This window comes from Solanum stenotomum, chromosome 9 (genome assembly GCF_019186545.1).
Source record: "Solanum stenotomum isolate F172 chromosome 9, ASM1918654v1, whole genome shotgun sequence".
NCBI classification, from domain to species: domain Eukaryota; kingdom Viridiplantae; phylum Streptophyta; class Magnoliopsida; order Solanales; family Solanaceae; genus Solanum; species Solanum stenotomum.
In genome coordinates, this window is record NC_064290.1 from 21370924 (window position 1) to 21385871 (window position 14948).

General features: G+C 34.6%; 1 protein-coding gene and 1 pseudogene across 5 annotated transcripts; both read left to right on the forward strand.

The window, feature by feature from the left end:
• The first annotated feature begins 4736 nt into the window (after positions 1-4736).
• Positions 4737-5552, forward strand: LOC125877369 (zinc finger protein CONSTANS-LIKE 4-like; annotated as a pseudogene).
• A 4294-nt stretch (positions 5553-9846) lies between these two features.
• Positions 9847-14731, forward strand: LOC125876683 (uncharacterized). 5 transcript variants are annotated; one of them, XM_049557908.1, is made up of 2 exons: positions 9847-11228; positions 14235-14656. In XM_049557908.1, exons 1-2 carry the CDS (start codon positions 10131-10133, stop codon positions 14589-14591), a joined length of 1455 nt encoding a protein of 484 aa, XP_049413865.1. In that variant the 5' UTR covers positions 9847-10130; the 3' UTR covers positions 14592-14656. The 5 variants fall into 5 exon arrangements, 4 of the variants coding, with proteins under 4 accessions (XP_049413865.1, XP_049413867.1, XP_049413864.1 ...); XM_049557910.1 differs by having other exon boundaries at positions 9847-10922; positions 13929-14652; XM_049557907.1 differs by lacking the exon at positions 14235-14656 and adding an exon at positions 12286-12522 and having other exon boundaries at positions 9851-11625.
• The last annotated feature ends 217 nt before the right edge of the window (positions 14732-14948 follow it).

A 14948-nucleotide genomic window follows, 5' to 3' on the forward strand; every position in this document is an offset into this window, starting at 1 on the left:
TTGTGGCTCTCTAGTCTCTCTTAGTTAGTTTTTGTTGGCTAGATTTTGTTGCAAATGCTTTCAGCTATATATTTTGCTTGAAATTTATCATTGGGGATATTTTGAACTTGGTAATATAATTTGCACTTAGCTATGTATTTTGGATCTTGTAGAATATTAATTTCTACGAATTAAGTTAATTTTATGATTATATAATATGTGTTGAAATGTGTATTTAATTACACAAATAAAAATATATTGATAGATTTGTGACAAATTATTTTCGTCGCTAAATGAATGGAGATGAAATTAGCAACAAAATATTTGGTCGCCCTATATGATAAAACGATGAAATAATATATAAAATCAAGGATAAAATTTAAAATACACGACGAATTTTTTTGTCGCTAAAGAAATTGGTGACGAAATTAGCGACAATAATTTGGTCGCCAATATGTTGAGACGACGAAATAAGTTACAAGAACAACGACATAAATTACAAAAATAGTGACAGATTTTTCCATTGCTAATCTTGACAACGGATAACTTTCGTCGCAAATCCGTCACTCAGTTTGTGACGGATTCAATTTTTTCGTCGCTAAATGGTTAGCTACGCGCAATATAGAGACGAACAATATTTTGTCGCTATTCCGTCGCTAAACCAAAATAGCGACGGAATAAGCTATTTAGCGACCGACTTTGTTTGTCGCTAAACACAGTTTTTTTTTAGTGTAAAACCTTACAACAAATGGCTAGAACCATGATTACTAGGAATGTGACTAATCAATTATGGCCTGAAGCTATAAATATTGTTTGCTATTTAATAAGTAAATGCATTTCATGATTTATGTTAGATTAAACTCCCTATGAATTATTAAAAGGCATAAAACCCAACATATCTCATTTAAGAGACTTTGGATGTAAATGTTATATACAAAATAATGGAAAGCATTTGTTGGGTAAATTTCATGCCAGAAGTGTTGAAGTGATACACAACTCAGGTGGTTTAATTCTCACCCAAGAAAACTATGTGAATGAGATTTTAAATGATGAGTTAATAACTTACTGCAAGAGTGTCAACATGCCAATGAGTGCCTCTGAGATACTTATCTTAACTGATGACACTCACATGATGTCACACACTATCGTCTAGTCTTGGGAAGAGTTCGATACATATCTTTCACCACCGGGCATAGCTTATGCGGTCAACATGTTATCTCAATTTATGCAAGAATTATTAGACTTTCATTAGAAATCTATGAAGCGCATCCTTTGATACATGTGTGGTACCATTCAACTCAGACTATGTGTTACTCTCATTGATTACTTCAATCTACAAGTGTACTCTAATGTTGTCAAGCCCCAAGCCTACACCTTGAACGTGGCCGGCACTCGAGAACCATCGTTGGTCCCAAGCTAACCCTTGGCCTGGCTGAATACTTAGCAAAGAGGGACTCCCAGTGCATAATTAAACTCAACACATTTCGATAACAACTTAACTAAATGAATATCTAGAAATACTTAAATAAACATAAGAAATTGTCTCAAGGTCTCAAAACATCAACAAGGGAATAGTAGACTCCTCAATTTCTAACTATCTATGAATCCTCTAATTAAGTACTAAGATAGATGTTAGGACAGGACCCCAAACAACTTAACAAAATAGGAAATAACTATGAATCCCTCCGAAAGCAAGGAGTCTCACCAAAGCTAGCTGGAGTGCAAATGGTTTCAACGAAGAGCCTGTTCATGACCTTAAACACCTGTATCTGTATTATGAAAATATGCAATGCAGGTCGAATAATGTCAGTGCATTGAATGTACGAGAATGTAAGGGGGAAACTGAAAGCATAGACAACTGAAATGATAAGCTGAAAGACATATTCACTTCAACTCAACTCCAATACAAAAGCAACAATTATAGATGCAATATTTAAAACATTATAAAACATGAAATATAAACTCAATTATGTATAAAAAAAACACAATAAGGTACTCTTTACTCTTATTTGGGAGATTCTCTAACCGATAATCATCAGTATGAGCTATATGATGATAACAGTGTCTCGCCCATGCTGCCAAAACTATCTTATACCTTGCCAGGGTATAGAACACCTCAACTAAGTGGATCCACTAAGTTATGCTTAAACTCAATAAGGACTCGTCTAAAAAGTACGATCATTTACCCATGTTGGCTGCATGGTTAATGAGGAATGTGAGTTGTTTGAACTCATCCACATATCAGTGCTCAATACTACTCACAATAATATATAACTCATGCTCAAATGTATAAAATATAACTTTTTCTTAATTTGAGGTAATTACTCCAAAGATCCTCTTAAAAGAGGTAACACTCTGAAATATCCTTAACTCATTTAGAAATCAATGTTTCTCTCTTTTTAAATGTAAATGCTTTACATTTTGGAATACTTAATTAGTTACCTTATACTCTTTTTCAATCATGAGTAAAACTCTTCTCATTCTCATTTTTACCTTCTCAAGACTTAGTTCAAAACCATTGTTGATTACAAAAGAATCCTCAGAATGACTCAAAAAGACCTCTTGAACTTTCCTCTTAAACTTACTTTAGTTTGGAATGTAAATTAAGACATGTAATTAGTACATGTAGGATCTATCAAGTATTAGTAGAGACTTTAGAAGATAATACAAAGAAGAGAACGTAGTCACGATTCAAAGGAACACGTCCGGAAATGAAGCACGAAAAGAAAAAGATCAGACGACCCTAGCGCACTAAGTGGAGCTTCGCCCCAGGGCCTGAACTTCAGAAGTCAGGCCTTGGCGCACTGCTAGTACTTCACGGCAGGGCCTAAACTACTTAAGTTCAGCCTTGGCACTATGGGTGGCATGCCGCCCAACCTCCTAATTAACCAGAAAACCGACAAATTTTTCTTTTCAATTTAAAATCTTCTTAATTCTCAAACCGAACACGAATTCATAGAAATGTCATACAATCCCTTTCTAAAATCACAACTCTATACTCAAGATCTTCAACCCAAGAAATCAAAAAACTTCCATCGTTAAAGAATGAAACAAAAATCAAGAACTACTCAATAATCTCTTAACATAACGAATTCATGGATGAATTAGATGTATGGCATGAGGAAGAACAAGTCCAACACTGTGAGAAGTCTTATATACCTGGAAAGAACGATGTTCTTGGAAAAATCCACTGGTCTTAAGAATGTTTTAACTTAGCTCTTTTTCTTATCTTGAAACCTTGCTATAAATCCCTAAGTGTTTAGGAACGTGAAAAAGTGGTCTAAATCAAAGTAGACTCTTATTTGGGGTGAAAAAATGTTTTAGGCTTAGTGGGAAAAGGACAAAACCAAAATACCCTTTATAGGACGGATGAAATGCCTTAAATAGAGAGACTTCACTCAAATGGGCATAACTCTTACTCCAAGCTCGAAATTTACCAAACTTGGTGGCATTGGAAAGAGAACTAAAAAACCTTTGATTTGATAGATCATGGGCCACCTAATTATTTGTGTAATAAAAGATATGGTTATTCGAAGTTGACCCAAAACTAAAAACTTGATGGGTGGCTTGCATGAATTTCTACTTATCCCTTTCAAAGTCTGAGTTGTTACAAATGTGGAATGGGGTAGGGACATCACTGATAGAGTTTCTACATCTCTGTACATCCTATTTCTTGGCCACAATCTTATAAGTTGGTCATTAAAGAAAAAAATATTGTATCACGCTTCTTCACTAAGTCTGAGTATAGGGCAGTAGCTAATTCCCCTTCTAAAACCTTCTGGGTCACCAACCTCCTAAATGAGGTGTGGTTTTTCAGTACATGAGTTACCCACAATATATTGTGACAATCTTAGAGCCACACTTTTTAGCAAGTCTCTTGTCCTTCATAGTTGTGTGAAGCATGACCATGTCGACATCAAAAGGTTTCATGTTGTTCATGTTCATCGTGTTGATCAAGTAGATGACACTCTCACTAAGGCACTACCTAAATCTGCATTTGAGAACAATCTTCTCAATTTAGGATTAGTGACCTATCGCCTAACTTGAGGGGACGTATTGGGACATCACGAGTTTGTTTTGTCACATTAATGTTTCAGTAGTCCCTGTTTATTTAGGATATTGTATTAGTTATTTCAGCAGTCATTGTCTAGTTAGATTACTTTACTTTCGTTTATTTAGGAGTCTTCCCTCTGTAACTCTATTTAACATCTTTCTGTCTTCATTAATAATATATCATCTTCCAGTACATATTCAGTCTTTACAATGAGAACATCAATTCAAAGACTTGAATCTTCACATTTCAAGTTTCTGCACCATCTTCAGACTTGCTGAATAAATCAACCATATTAGTACTTGAACAAATCTATTGCACGTTGATAAAACTAGTCTTTGGAGAAAATTTTTGGGGAAATGTTCTTCGTTCTATCTCCTTTTATATATCATCCCTTCATAATCAAAGGATTCTGCAAGTTCTTCACTCCAACTTCTTTAAGTAAAGGGAAAAAGGACGAATTTACCCCCGAACTTTGATAAATGGTACGTCTATGCCCTCCGTTATACTTTGGGTCCATCTTAGCCCCTGCCGTCCAATTATCGATACACACATGCCCCTCTCACTAACGGTCCCCTCATCCTGTACACGTGTTTTAATCTTAATCAACTATCCGTTTGACCATTATTTTTAACCCATAAACTAACAACCCGCCCCATAAACCCATACCCACCCGATTCCCTCTAAAATATCCTAAATCAATTAAATGATCCAAATCTTCCGGGTCTCTCGTTCCTCTCACAATAGAGTTGAAAAATCTCACAGCGGTGATGATGTTGATGCTGATGCTGTAGATGATGAGAAGTACTTTGATAGTACTGATGAGAATCTTTCTCAACCGGAGGAAGAAGCTGAAGCAGCGTCGTGGATCCTTCCGACGCCGAAAGAAGGGAATGATCAGATTTATTACTTGTTTAATGATATGGATTCGTATTTAGATATAAATCTAATGTCATGTGAGCAAAAACCGCATATTCTTCATCATCAACTGCATCAACACGGCCATTACAGCTCCGACGGAGTTGTGCCGGTGCAGAACAACAACGAAACAAGTAGTCATTTACCAGATCCAGTCGTTGATGGATTCCCTACCTACGAAATCGATTTCGCTGGATCTAAACCTTACATGTACAATTTCACCTCTCAATCCATTATCCAAAGTGTATGCATCTGTATCTTCTCTCGTCTATTTCCTTCTTCCTCTTCCTTCATGTGAATCGATCTCATTTTTCTTTTGTTTAACTAACAGGTTTAAAACACTTTTGTGATGAACTCATCAGCCGGTGCCGACGCCGACACTGTACTGAATGCAGTTTCCGGTTCAGACAGAGAAGCATGGGTAATGAGGTATAGAGAAAAGAGGAAGAATAGAAAGTTCGAGAAGACGATTCGATATTCTTCTAGAGAAGCTTATGCTGAGACTCGACCCAGAATCAAAGGGAGATTCGCTAAACGTACTGAAATTGAAATCGATTCACTCATCGCCGCCGATGCATCATAGGGCGTCGTTCCATTGTTTTAGTTTCTATATCTATTTATTATCCCTTAGTTTTAAAAAAAGAATCGAAGAAAAAATCAAATTTTATTTTTCTTTTTTCTTCTTCATGTTGTTGTTATTAGTGAGGAGGATCGTAACTATGTGTTTATATATCTAATTTTGTTTCCCATTTTGTGTAATTCAGTAACTGTTTTTGTTGTAAGTTTAGCTCAAAACACTATTTTAAAAAAATAGAAATTTGTAATGGATAAATTTTGTATTAAAATTGTATTTAATTTTGTTTAACAATGCATTATAGATAGGAACGAGAGACCCGGAAGATTTGGGTCTTTTAATTGACTTAGGATATTTTAGAGGGAATCGGGTGGGTATGGGTTTATGGGGCGGGTTGTTAGTTTATGGGTTAAAAACAATGGTCAAACGGGTAGTTGATTAGGATTAAGACACGTGTACATGATGAGGGGACCGTTAGTGAGAGGGGCATGTGTGTACCGATAATTGGACGGCAGGGGCTGAGATGGACCCAAAGTATAACGGAGGGCATAGACGTACCATTTATCAAAGTTCGGGGGTAAATTCGTCCTTTTTCCCTTAAGTAAATAATCTATTGTCTTTTGAAAACTCTTCAAGAGTTCAATTCAAGTCATTAACTTGCATAATAATGTGAAAGATTCTTGATTGATTTAATTCATATGAGGATTATAAACAAGTTTTTCAAAACTTGCATATACTACAGATTTTGAATCCTTTAGAAATTTTCATATTAATTTTGTCAAGTGACAACATTCGATATTAATTGTATGACATTTTCTAGTGTCTAGGCTGCAAGTCAAATAAGTTTTACGCTTATCAAGATGCATTCTTAGACTTGTCACTTGATAAACATATCTACATAAGCATGCTTTAATAGTCTGTAGGATTTAGATCCTCATAATCTTTTACAATATTGCGTGCTATTGTAACAAAGATATCGCCAACGATATATCATTTTGTACCGATTCGCAGTGCGACATAATTTATTGAGATCTCACCACTTCATTATTTTCAGGCACCTATATGAGATTTCATGAAGTGTTATGTTGTAGGCTCTTCAAGAGCACATTACCTCCTTAATATGATCATTTTAGGAATTTGCTCATCACCCCTTTTCAAGGATCGTTTTATTTAGAATCAATTGATCTATCATGCTTCATTCATGTCGTAGACAATGTCCTTTAAGGATATTCAATAGGAGCATATGCAACTAAATATGAAATCAATTTTGGATAAGTAAATGCTCCTAGAAGTTTACTTATATTGTCTTTTGAATGAGGATCATATTAATGATAATTCACAATAAATTTATTAATTGTGTATTATCTCCCCCTATATTAGGAAAATAACACACACATATATATACTTTAGAAAGTCTATTTTTATACGTATATCATGGTATATCCATTATCCATATATTGCATATCAAAATTATTAGATGAAAAATATTTGGTTCCTATCCATAAATCAATTTAGAGAAAAATTGATCATAATTTATTAGTCTAATGTATACAATTAATTTTGTATGCAATATATTATATTTGAGACCATGAAATTTTTTTTTCATAAGCAATGATTGACTATGTATCCAAGACATTTAATGTCACATCATCTTGGATATTTATCATTATTATCAAGATAAATTGTTTTGATTACATATTCTAAAAGTTGTGCTCTTAACTCAATTATTTTACACAAATAATCTTTTGAATGTCGAATCGCAGGTTGACAATAAACACACATGTAATTATCTCATAGATGTATCTATTTATCATATCACATGACATGTGAACAAAATCATATTCGTCTTTTATACTGTCAAAATTTGGGGATTTAGTCCCAATATTAGTACAACTAAATTTCTTCAATATATGTTGAATATTTAATATTCACATCTTCCAGATGAACAAATTCTATCATGCCAACTGATAGAATTATTTGTACTAGTAAACTCCAAATTTATCATGATATGCATTTTTTGCTTTAGTAAATTTCTGATTTACTAGTATATGAGCAAATTTCAGATTTATTTCTTCTCAATTACTTTACCTCTTTCAAAGGTGAATCACGATTCGTCACGATAAATTACATATCCATATTGATAGCCTTTATTTACACTATCATATATTCACTTTATTATTAGGTTTATTCAATCTCAATCAATGGGCAATAATCATAAAATTCTTGGGATAAAAACTCTACAATTTTACTAAGGCGAATAGATTTAATTTGATTATTCGAAAGTTGTGCCCGTAATCATATTATTTGTGCCAATAATTTTATAAATATCAAGTTGCGAGATGACAACAGAGACGCATGAGACTATCTAGAATAAGCATCAATTAGGACTATGAAGTATCTAAACAAACCACTAGGTGAAATAAGTCCACAAATATCCTCACGTATAAGTTTCTACAACGCAAAGGACTCAAACTCAACTTTCGTTAGTGATGGTCTCACAATTAACTTGCCTTGATACCAAGCAATACAAGAAAATGCACCATTTAAGAAAATTTTTAGATTCTTTAATGTATGTCCATTTGAATTTTCTATTATTCTTCTCATCATTATCAAAAGTCCTCATTCTTTATGAATGGAACACAATCATCTAAGCATATCAAAATATGATAACTTAGTACCTCATTCCACAGTCATGTGCATTATTCAATCACTTGTCTTCTTTAGACATATTATGCACTGTTGCCACATTCACTACGAAATGAAGCAGTTTTAATGAGATAAATTTCATAACTTTTTTCTTTCAAAAATACATAATATGGTGCATTGAGACTCTAACCCAACGGCTTATCCATATAAAGACATTTAATGCCACAAATCGATCAAATTTAAACCCAACATCTTATCATCATGATACACCAGAACTTGAATTTGATATCTTACCCTCTTGATGCGATTAAACATAAATTCCTTGTCTTATTCTCCATGCCTCAGAACTCAACCCTGAGCCTTCTGAAAATATTATGACCATTTTTGGTGATTATTAATTTAAAGATAATTTAGATTTGAGAAGTATTAATGCCAAACACTTTCCAGATGGCCACCACAATTGTTTTCCAAAATTTACTAAAATCATACCGATGAAATTATGAACATACCTTTGTCATATAAAGTGACCTGGTTTTCTCTCTGTACCCAAAGAAATCATCGATTCTTTTCCCGTAGCCACCTAGATTAATTAAAAAAAATCATAATGAATGGGATACATACCTCCAGCAACGTTAGCTTCGTTAATCTCGAAGACACTATACTACTATGGTGATCTAAACTTAAGTAAAAGACTAGGGACTTTCGTTGACAATGTGTTGTGAAACTATCTATAAAACAATAAGAGCGTTATAATAGAGAGACTTCTTATTAGTGTTTGAATGATATTTGGTGACTGAGATATAAATTAATTAGGAAGAACCTTTTTGTCTATAGAAGAAAACTGACTTGGTCTATAAGTAGATTCCTAACTTTTTGTCCAAAGAAATCCACATAATAGACATTAACTATAATATAAGTATATTAATTTAATCGTTGAGACATTTTTCATTTTTTCAAATTAACTTAATTGTTCAGTTTTCAAGACTACATTTAGAGTGTTTTTCCAATTTTACCCTTCATAAGTTAGTATTGGAATTAGTGATTAATTAATATTTAGTTATTTTAATCATAAATTTGACAATAATTAATAACGGTAAAAATGAAACACTATATTCAATTTATGTCTTAATCTACTTTTTTTAAAGGGTGTGAAACACCTCAAAAATTAAATTAATATGAAATGGAGGGAGTAATGTTTAACCAGTTTTTTTAAGAAAATAAATTGATGAATGAATAGGTTCAAAACTATTTCTAAATTATCTAACCAAATACAAATTATTACTGGCAAAAAAAACACATCTTTCAAAATATTTTAAGTAAACTCATACTCCTTTTGTTTCAGAAAAAATAATCTATTTTTCTTTTTAGTCCTTAAAAAAGAATGGGCCTTTTTTTTGCAATATTTTAGTTTCAATTTTTCACATGACACATTTTAGATTATAAGATTAAAATATATTTGACATAATTTTAATTTAAGATCATAAGATAGAATAATAATTTTTTTTTCATGTTTTATGGTCAACATTAAATACTTATTTTTCAAGACATCATTTAACATAATTTGGTAAAATATGTAGATTAATAATTATAATTCAAGTCAAAGTGTGAAAAGTAAAATTAAATGGAAAAAATAGTATTTATTTTCTTAAAACTCCGTATTAAGTCAAACTAGGTTATTAAATTTAGTGGTAGGCACATACCCATTTATCTTAGTACCAAACTAATCTTCTTCCTTAGAAGTCCAGCATCTGAGTTTGAAACCTGCTTTTCAACTAATTCATCATTCCATTATCCTTCATTCACACTCCATTTTCCTGTAGATCAACTCTTGACACGAAGCTACTTCAGGAATTGCTTTGACTACTTGGAGAGAGAGAGCCTTTTCATTCGATTTCAGGTAAACTCATTCTTGATAGCAGGCTACACCCTTTCTATTTTTCGATTCTAATACCTTTTTTGTCGATGATGAATTCCGATTCAGTCTCCTTCAAGTCTATGGCTGTGCCAACAAAAGAGGATGAAGACCCACCTATTTCCTCCACTTCATTGCTTTCTTTTGACACTGATGACTGTTCCCCATCGTCTCCTACAAAAATTACTTTCAATTCGGTAATTTTCACTGCTCTGATTCTCGTCACTTGTGTATCTCTATCTACAGCAATTACCTTTGCTTTCCTCTTCTTTTCACATTCTTCTATCTCCTCTATTTCGCATGTATCTCGCCCACTTCAAAAACTCAAACATCCTGTTGTTCTCTTGATTTCATCTGATGGGTTTCGCTTTGGGTATCAGTACAAGACGGATACCCCAAATATGGATAGGTTGATTAGGAATGGGACAGAAGCTGAACTGGGTTTAATTCCTGTATTCCCAACTTTGACTTTTCCTAATCATTATGCTATTGTTACCGGTTTGTACCCTGCTTATCATGGTATTATAAATAACTATTTCCTTGATCCGATTACTGGAGAGCATTTCAATATGGGGAGTCATGATCCTAAGTGGTGGCTCGGTGAGCCGCTTTGGGAGACTGTAGTCAATCATGGTCTTAAGGCTGCTACTTATTTCTGGCCTGGATCTGAGGTAAATAAAGGAGGCTGGACTTGTCCAGAGTCTCTTTGTAAGAGGTATAATGGTTCTGTGCCATTTGAAGAACGAGTTGATACTGTTTTGAAATATTTTGATTTGCCAAATGATGAAATTCCATCGTTTATGACACTCTATTTTGAAGACCCTGATCATCAGGGTCACAAGGTTGGGCCTGATGATCCTCAAATCACTGAAGCCGTTGCAAGAGTTGATGGGATGATTGGGAAGTTGATCCAAGGTTTAGAAGCAAGAGGGGTTTTTGAGGATGTGAATATTATAATGGTTGGCGATCATGGTATGGTTGGCACCTGCGATAGAAAGTTAATTTTCTTAGAGGATTTGGCTCCATGGATTGAAATTCCAAAGGATTGGATACAGTCATATAGTCCATTGCTTTCCATTCGTCCACCACCAAGTTACTCTGCCAAGGATGTCGTTACCAAGATGAATGAAGGCTTAAAGTCAGGGAAGGTTAACAATGGGCAGTATTTGAAAGTCTATCTAAAGGAGGAACTGCCTGATCGGCTGCATTATTCTGCGAGTGATCGAATACCACCCATCATTGGGTTGATCGATGAAGCATTTAAGGTCGAACAGAAGAGCTCAAAAAGGTTTGAATGTGGTGGATCTCATGGTTATGACAATGCATTCTTCTCAATGAGGACCATTTTCATTGGCCATGGTCCTAAGTTTGCTAGTGGCCGTAAAGTCCCATCTTTTGAGAATGTTCAGATTTATAACCTGGTTACCAAAATCCTTAATTTACAAGGAGCATCCAATAACGGGACAACATCATTTCCAGACACGATTCTCTTACCCAGCCACTGAGTTATAGCTAGTTATGAATATATTCTTTATGCTACCAGAGGTGAGAGATCATCATGTGATTTTTACATGCTTCTCTTAACAATTAGAAAATATTGTCAAGTTGATTCAAGGTGATGATCTAGTGCTGAAGGTTATGCACCTCTGTTCCTCGTGGCATCACTTCACTTTTGTCGGTGTCCAGATTTATAGTCTATTAGGTGTTGCAACTTCTATTTTGTTGCTGGCTTATTTTAAGATTAGTGAATTAGATAGAAAATGAATAATGTTCAATATATTTGTTGACCGTATCCATATTCTACCTTTTACTCCATTTTCCTGGCATGTATTATGTTATCTATCATCTCCTTATAGTTGTGGATTCAAGAATTGTACAATCTCCTGCGTCCCCTTATTATATTGACGAGGGAAGAACTTGGGGAGTAGAATAGAAAAACCAAAAGTCAAGTATCTGTTTGCCATGTATGATTGGTAGTAAGAACATTAAGGTCATTGGCACCATAGCCCGTGCTCTTGATCAAGGGTTAAGCGTATATCTAGTTTATGTTGTCATTTTTGTTGTTCCCTTTGTTGCATCATCAAGGCAGTAGCCTCTGATGGTAATTGTTGTTATTGGTGCATTTTTTTTCATGATAATAAGATATCTTTATATGTTGGGACTTGTGGTTGAAAATCTACCTTCGATTGTTTCTCTTTGTTGCAGAACTTTTTGGAGATACTTGTAATGTCATACTTGATCTCAAAGTTGTTTTCATAAAGCATAGCCAAACCGAAATCGCCTGCTGTTGGTGTACAAACATGCTCACTTCTTCTTCTTGACTATCCAGATAGGTTGTTTCTTTGGCAAGATAGACCTTTCGGTGTTTGTGAACTCGTAGAGTTTGATAATTATTTCACATTTTTCTTTCTTGATTGGATATGAAAAATGTTCTTTGTGTTTTGTTCTGTGTCTGTTAGTTGCTCTACTTCCTTGGCTAAACAGATGTTATTACAGGCACTATGGAGGTGAGGAATGATAATTTTGGATCACTAAGAGTGTTTTGATATTTCCAATTTCCTCACGTTTGGTTGGTCAAAATATTTTGTAACATTTTCTAAAATTGTGTACAAATAAAATAGTAGGAAGGAAGTAGCTTTTCTCTAAAAGGCATTTTTTAAAATATATTAGTCAAAGACGAATCACATTAACAATATATTTTTTAAATTATTGGACCACATACAAATTAGTACTTGCCAAAAACACATATTTCAAAATAAGTTTTAGAAATTTAAGCAAACAGATATAAGACATATCGTTATAGGCAAATAGGAATCTGAGCACGAAATTGATCTTTGGGTAGAAGTCCAGCATCTGAATTGGTAATTCCGTCTGTCTTTCAACTAATCCATCGTTCCATTTTCCAGTAGATAGATCAACTGTTGACGAAGGAATTGTTTTGATCAACTCCTCATTCGATTTCAGGTAAACTCATTTTCGATACAACCCGGCTACACCCTTTCAATTCTCTGTATTTTGATTGCAATTTTCTATGCTCTGAAATATACCTGTGGATGATGATTTCGGATTCGATCTCCTTCAAGCCTATGGCTGTACCCACAAAGGAGGAGGACGAAGACCCACCCATTTCCTCCACTTCATTGCTTTCTTTTGACACAGATGACTGTTCCACATCTATTCCCCCAAAACCACCTTTCTCTTCCGTAATTTTCACACCTCTGATTCTCGTCACTTTTGTATCTCTATCTACAGCTATTATCTTTGCTTACCTCTTCTTTTCACATTCTTCTGTCTCCTTTATTTCTCATGTATCACGCCCACTTCAAAAACTCAAACATCCTGTTGTTCTTTTGATTTCATCCGATGGATTCCGCTTTGGATATCAGTACAAAACAGATACCCCTAATATCGATAGATTGATTAGGAATGGGACAGAAGCTGAACTTGGTTTGATTCCTGTATTCCCAACTTTGACGTTTCCTAATCATTATGCCATTGTGACTGGTTTGTATCCTGCTTATCATGGTATTATAAACAACTTTTTCCTTGATCCAATTATTAGAGAGCCTTTCACTATGGCCAGTTATGATCCTAAGTGGTGGCTCGGTGAGCCACTTTGGGAGACTGTTGTCAATCATGGTCTTAAGGCTGCTACTTATTTCTGGCCTGGATCTGAGGTGAATAAAGGAGGTTGGACTTGTCCGGAATCTCTCTGTAAGATCTATAATGGTTCTGTCCCATTTGAAGAACGTGTTGATACTGTTTTGAACTACTTTGATCTGCCAAATTCTGAGATTCCGTCGTTTATGACACTCTATTTTGGTGACCCTGATCATCAGGGTCACAAGGTTGGGCCAGATGATCCTCAGATCACTGAAGCCATTGCTAGAGTTGATGGGATGATTGGAAAGTTGATCCAAGGTTTAGAAGCAAGAGGGGTTTTTGAAGATGTGAACATTATAATGCTTGGCGACCATGGTATGGTTGGCACTTGCGACAAAAAGTTAATCTTTTTGGAGGATTTGGCCCGGTGGATTAAAATTCCAAAGGATTGGATACAGTCATATAGTCCACTGCTTTCCATTTGTCCACCACCGAGTTACTCTGCTAAAGATGTCGTTACCAAGATGAATGAGGGATTAAAGTCGGGGAAGGTTAAGAATGGGCAGTATTTGAAAGTCTATGTAAAGGAGGAACTGCCTGATAGGCTGCATTATTCTGAGAGTGATCGAATACCACCCATCATTGGGTTGATTGATGAAGCATTTAAGGTCGAACAAAAGAGCTCAAAAAGGAATGAATGTGGTGGATCTCATGGTTATGACAATGCATTCTTCTCAATGAGGTCTATTTTCATTGGCCATGGTCCTAAGTTTGCTAGGGGCCGCAAAGTCCCATCATTTGAGAATGTTCAGATTTACAACATGGTTACCACAATCCTTAACATACAAGGAGCATCCAATAATGGAACATCATCATTTCCAAAGACGATTCTTTTACCTAGCCACTGAGATTCGGCCAATTAGGAATGTATTCTTTATGCTACAAGAGGTGATAAAACATCATGTGATTTTTGTATGCGTCTCTTAACAATTAGAGAATATTGTTAAGTTGATGAACTAGTGCTGAAGGTTATGCAACTCTGTACCTCGTGGCATCTTTTACCTTTTGTTGGTTTCCCGATTTGTAGTTCTATTAGGTCTTGTAACTTCTGTTTAGCAGCTGACTTATTTTAAGATTGGTAAATTGTTGTTGTTATGTAGATATAGAATGAATTGATAAATGAATAATTCAAAATATTTGTTAATTGTATCCATATTCTACCTTTTACTCCATGTTCTTGACATATATCATGTTATCTATCATTG

What these genes read in the sequence shown, in the direction of transcription:
- LOC125876683 (XM_049557908.1), top strand. Translation starts at nt 10,131, where the DNA reads ATGATGAATTCCGATTCAGTCTCCTTCAAGTCTATGGCTGTGCCAACA. An exon ending in AAGGCTTAAAGTCAGGGAAG is followed by an intron (nt 11,229 to 14,234) that starts GTTAACAATGGG and finishes AAGTCGGGGAAG; the next exon opens with GTTAAGAATGGGCAGTATTT.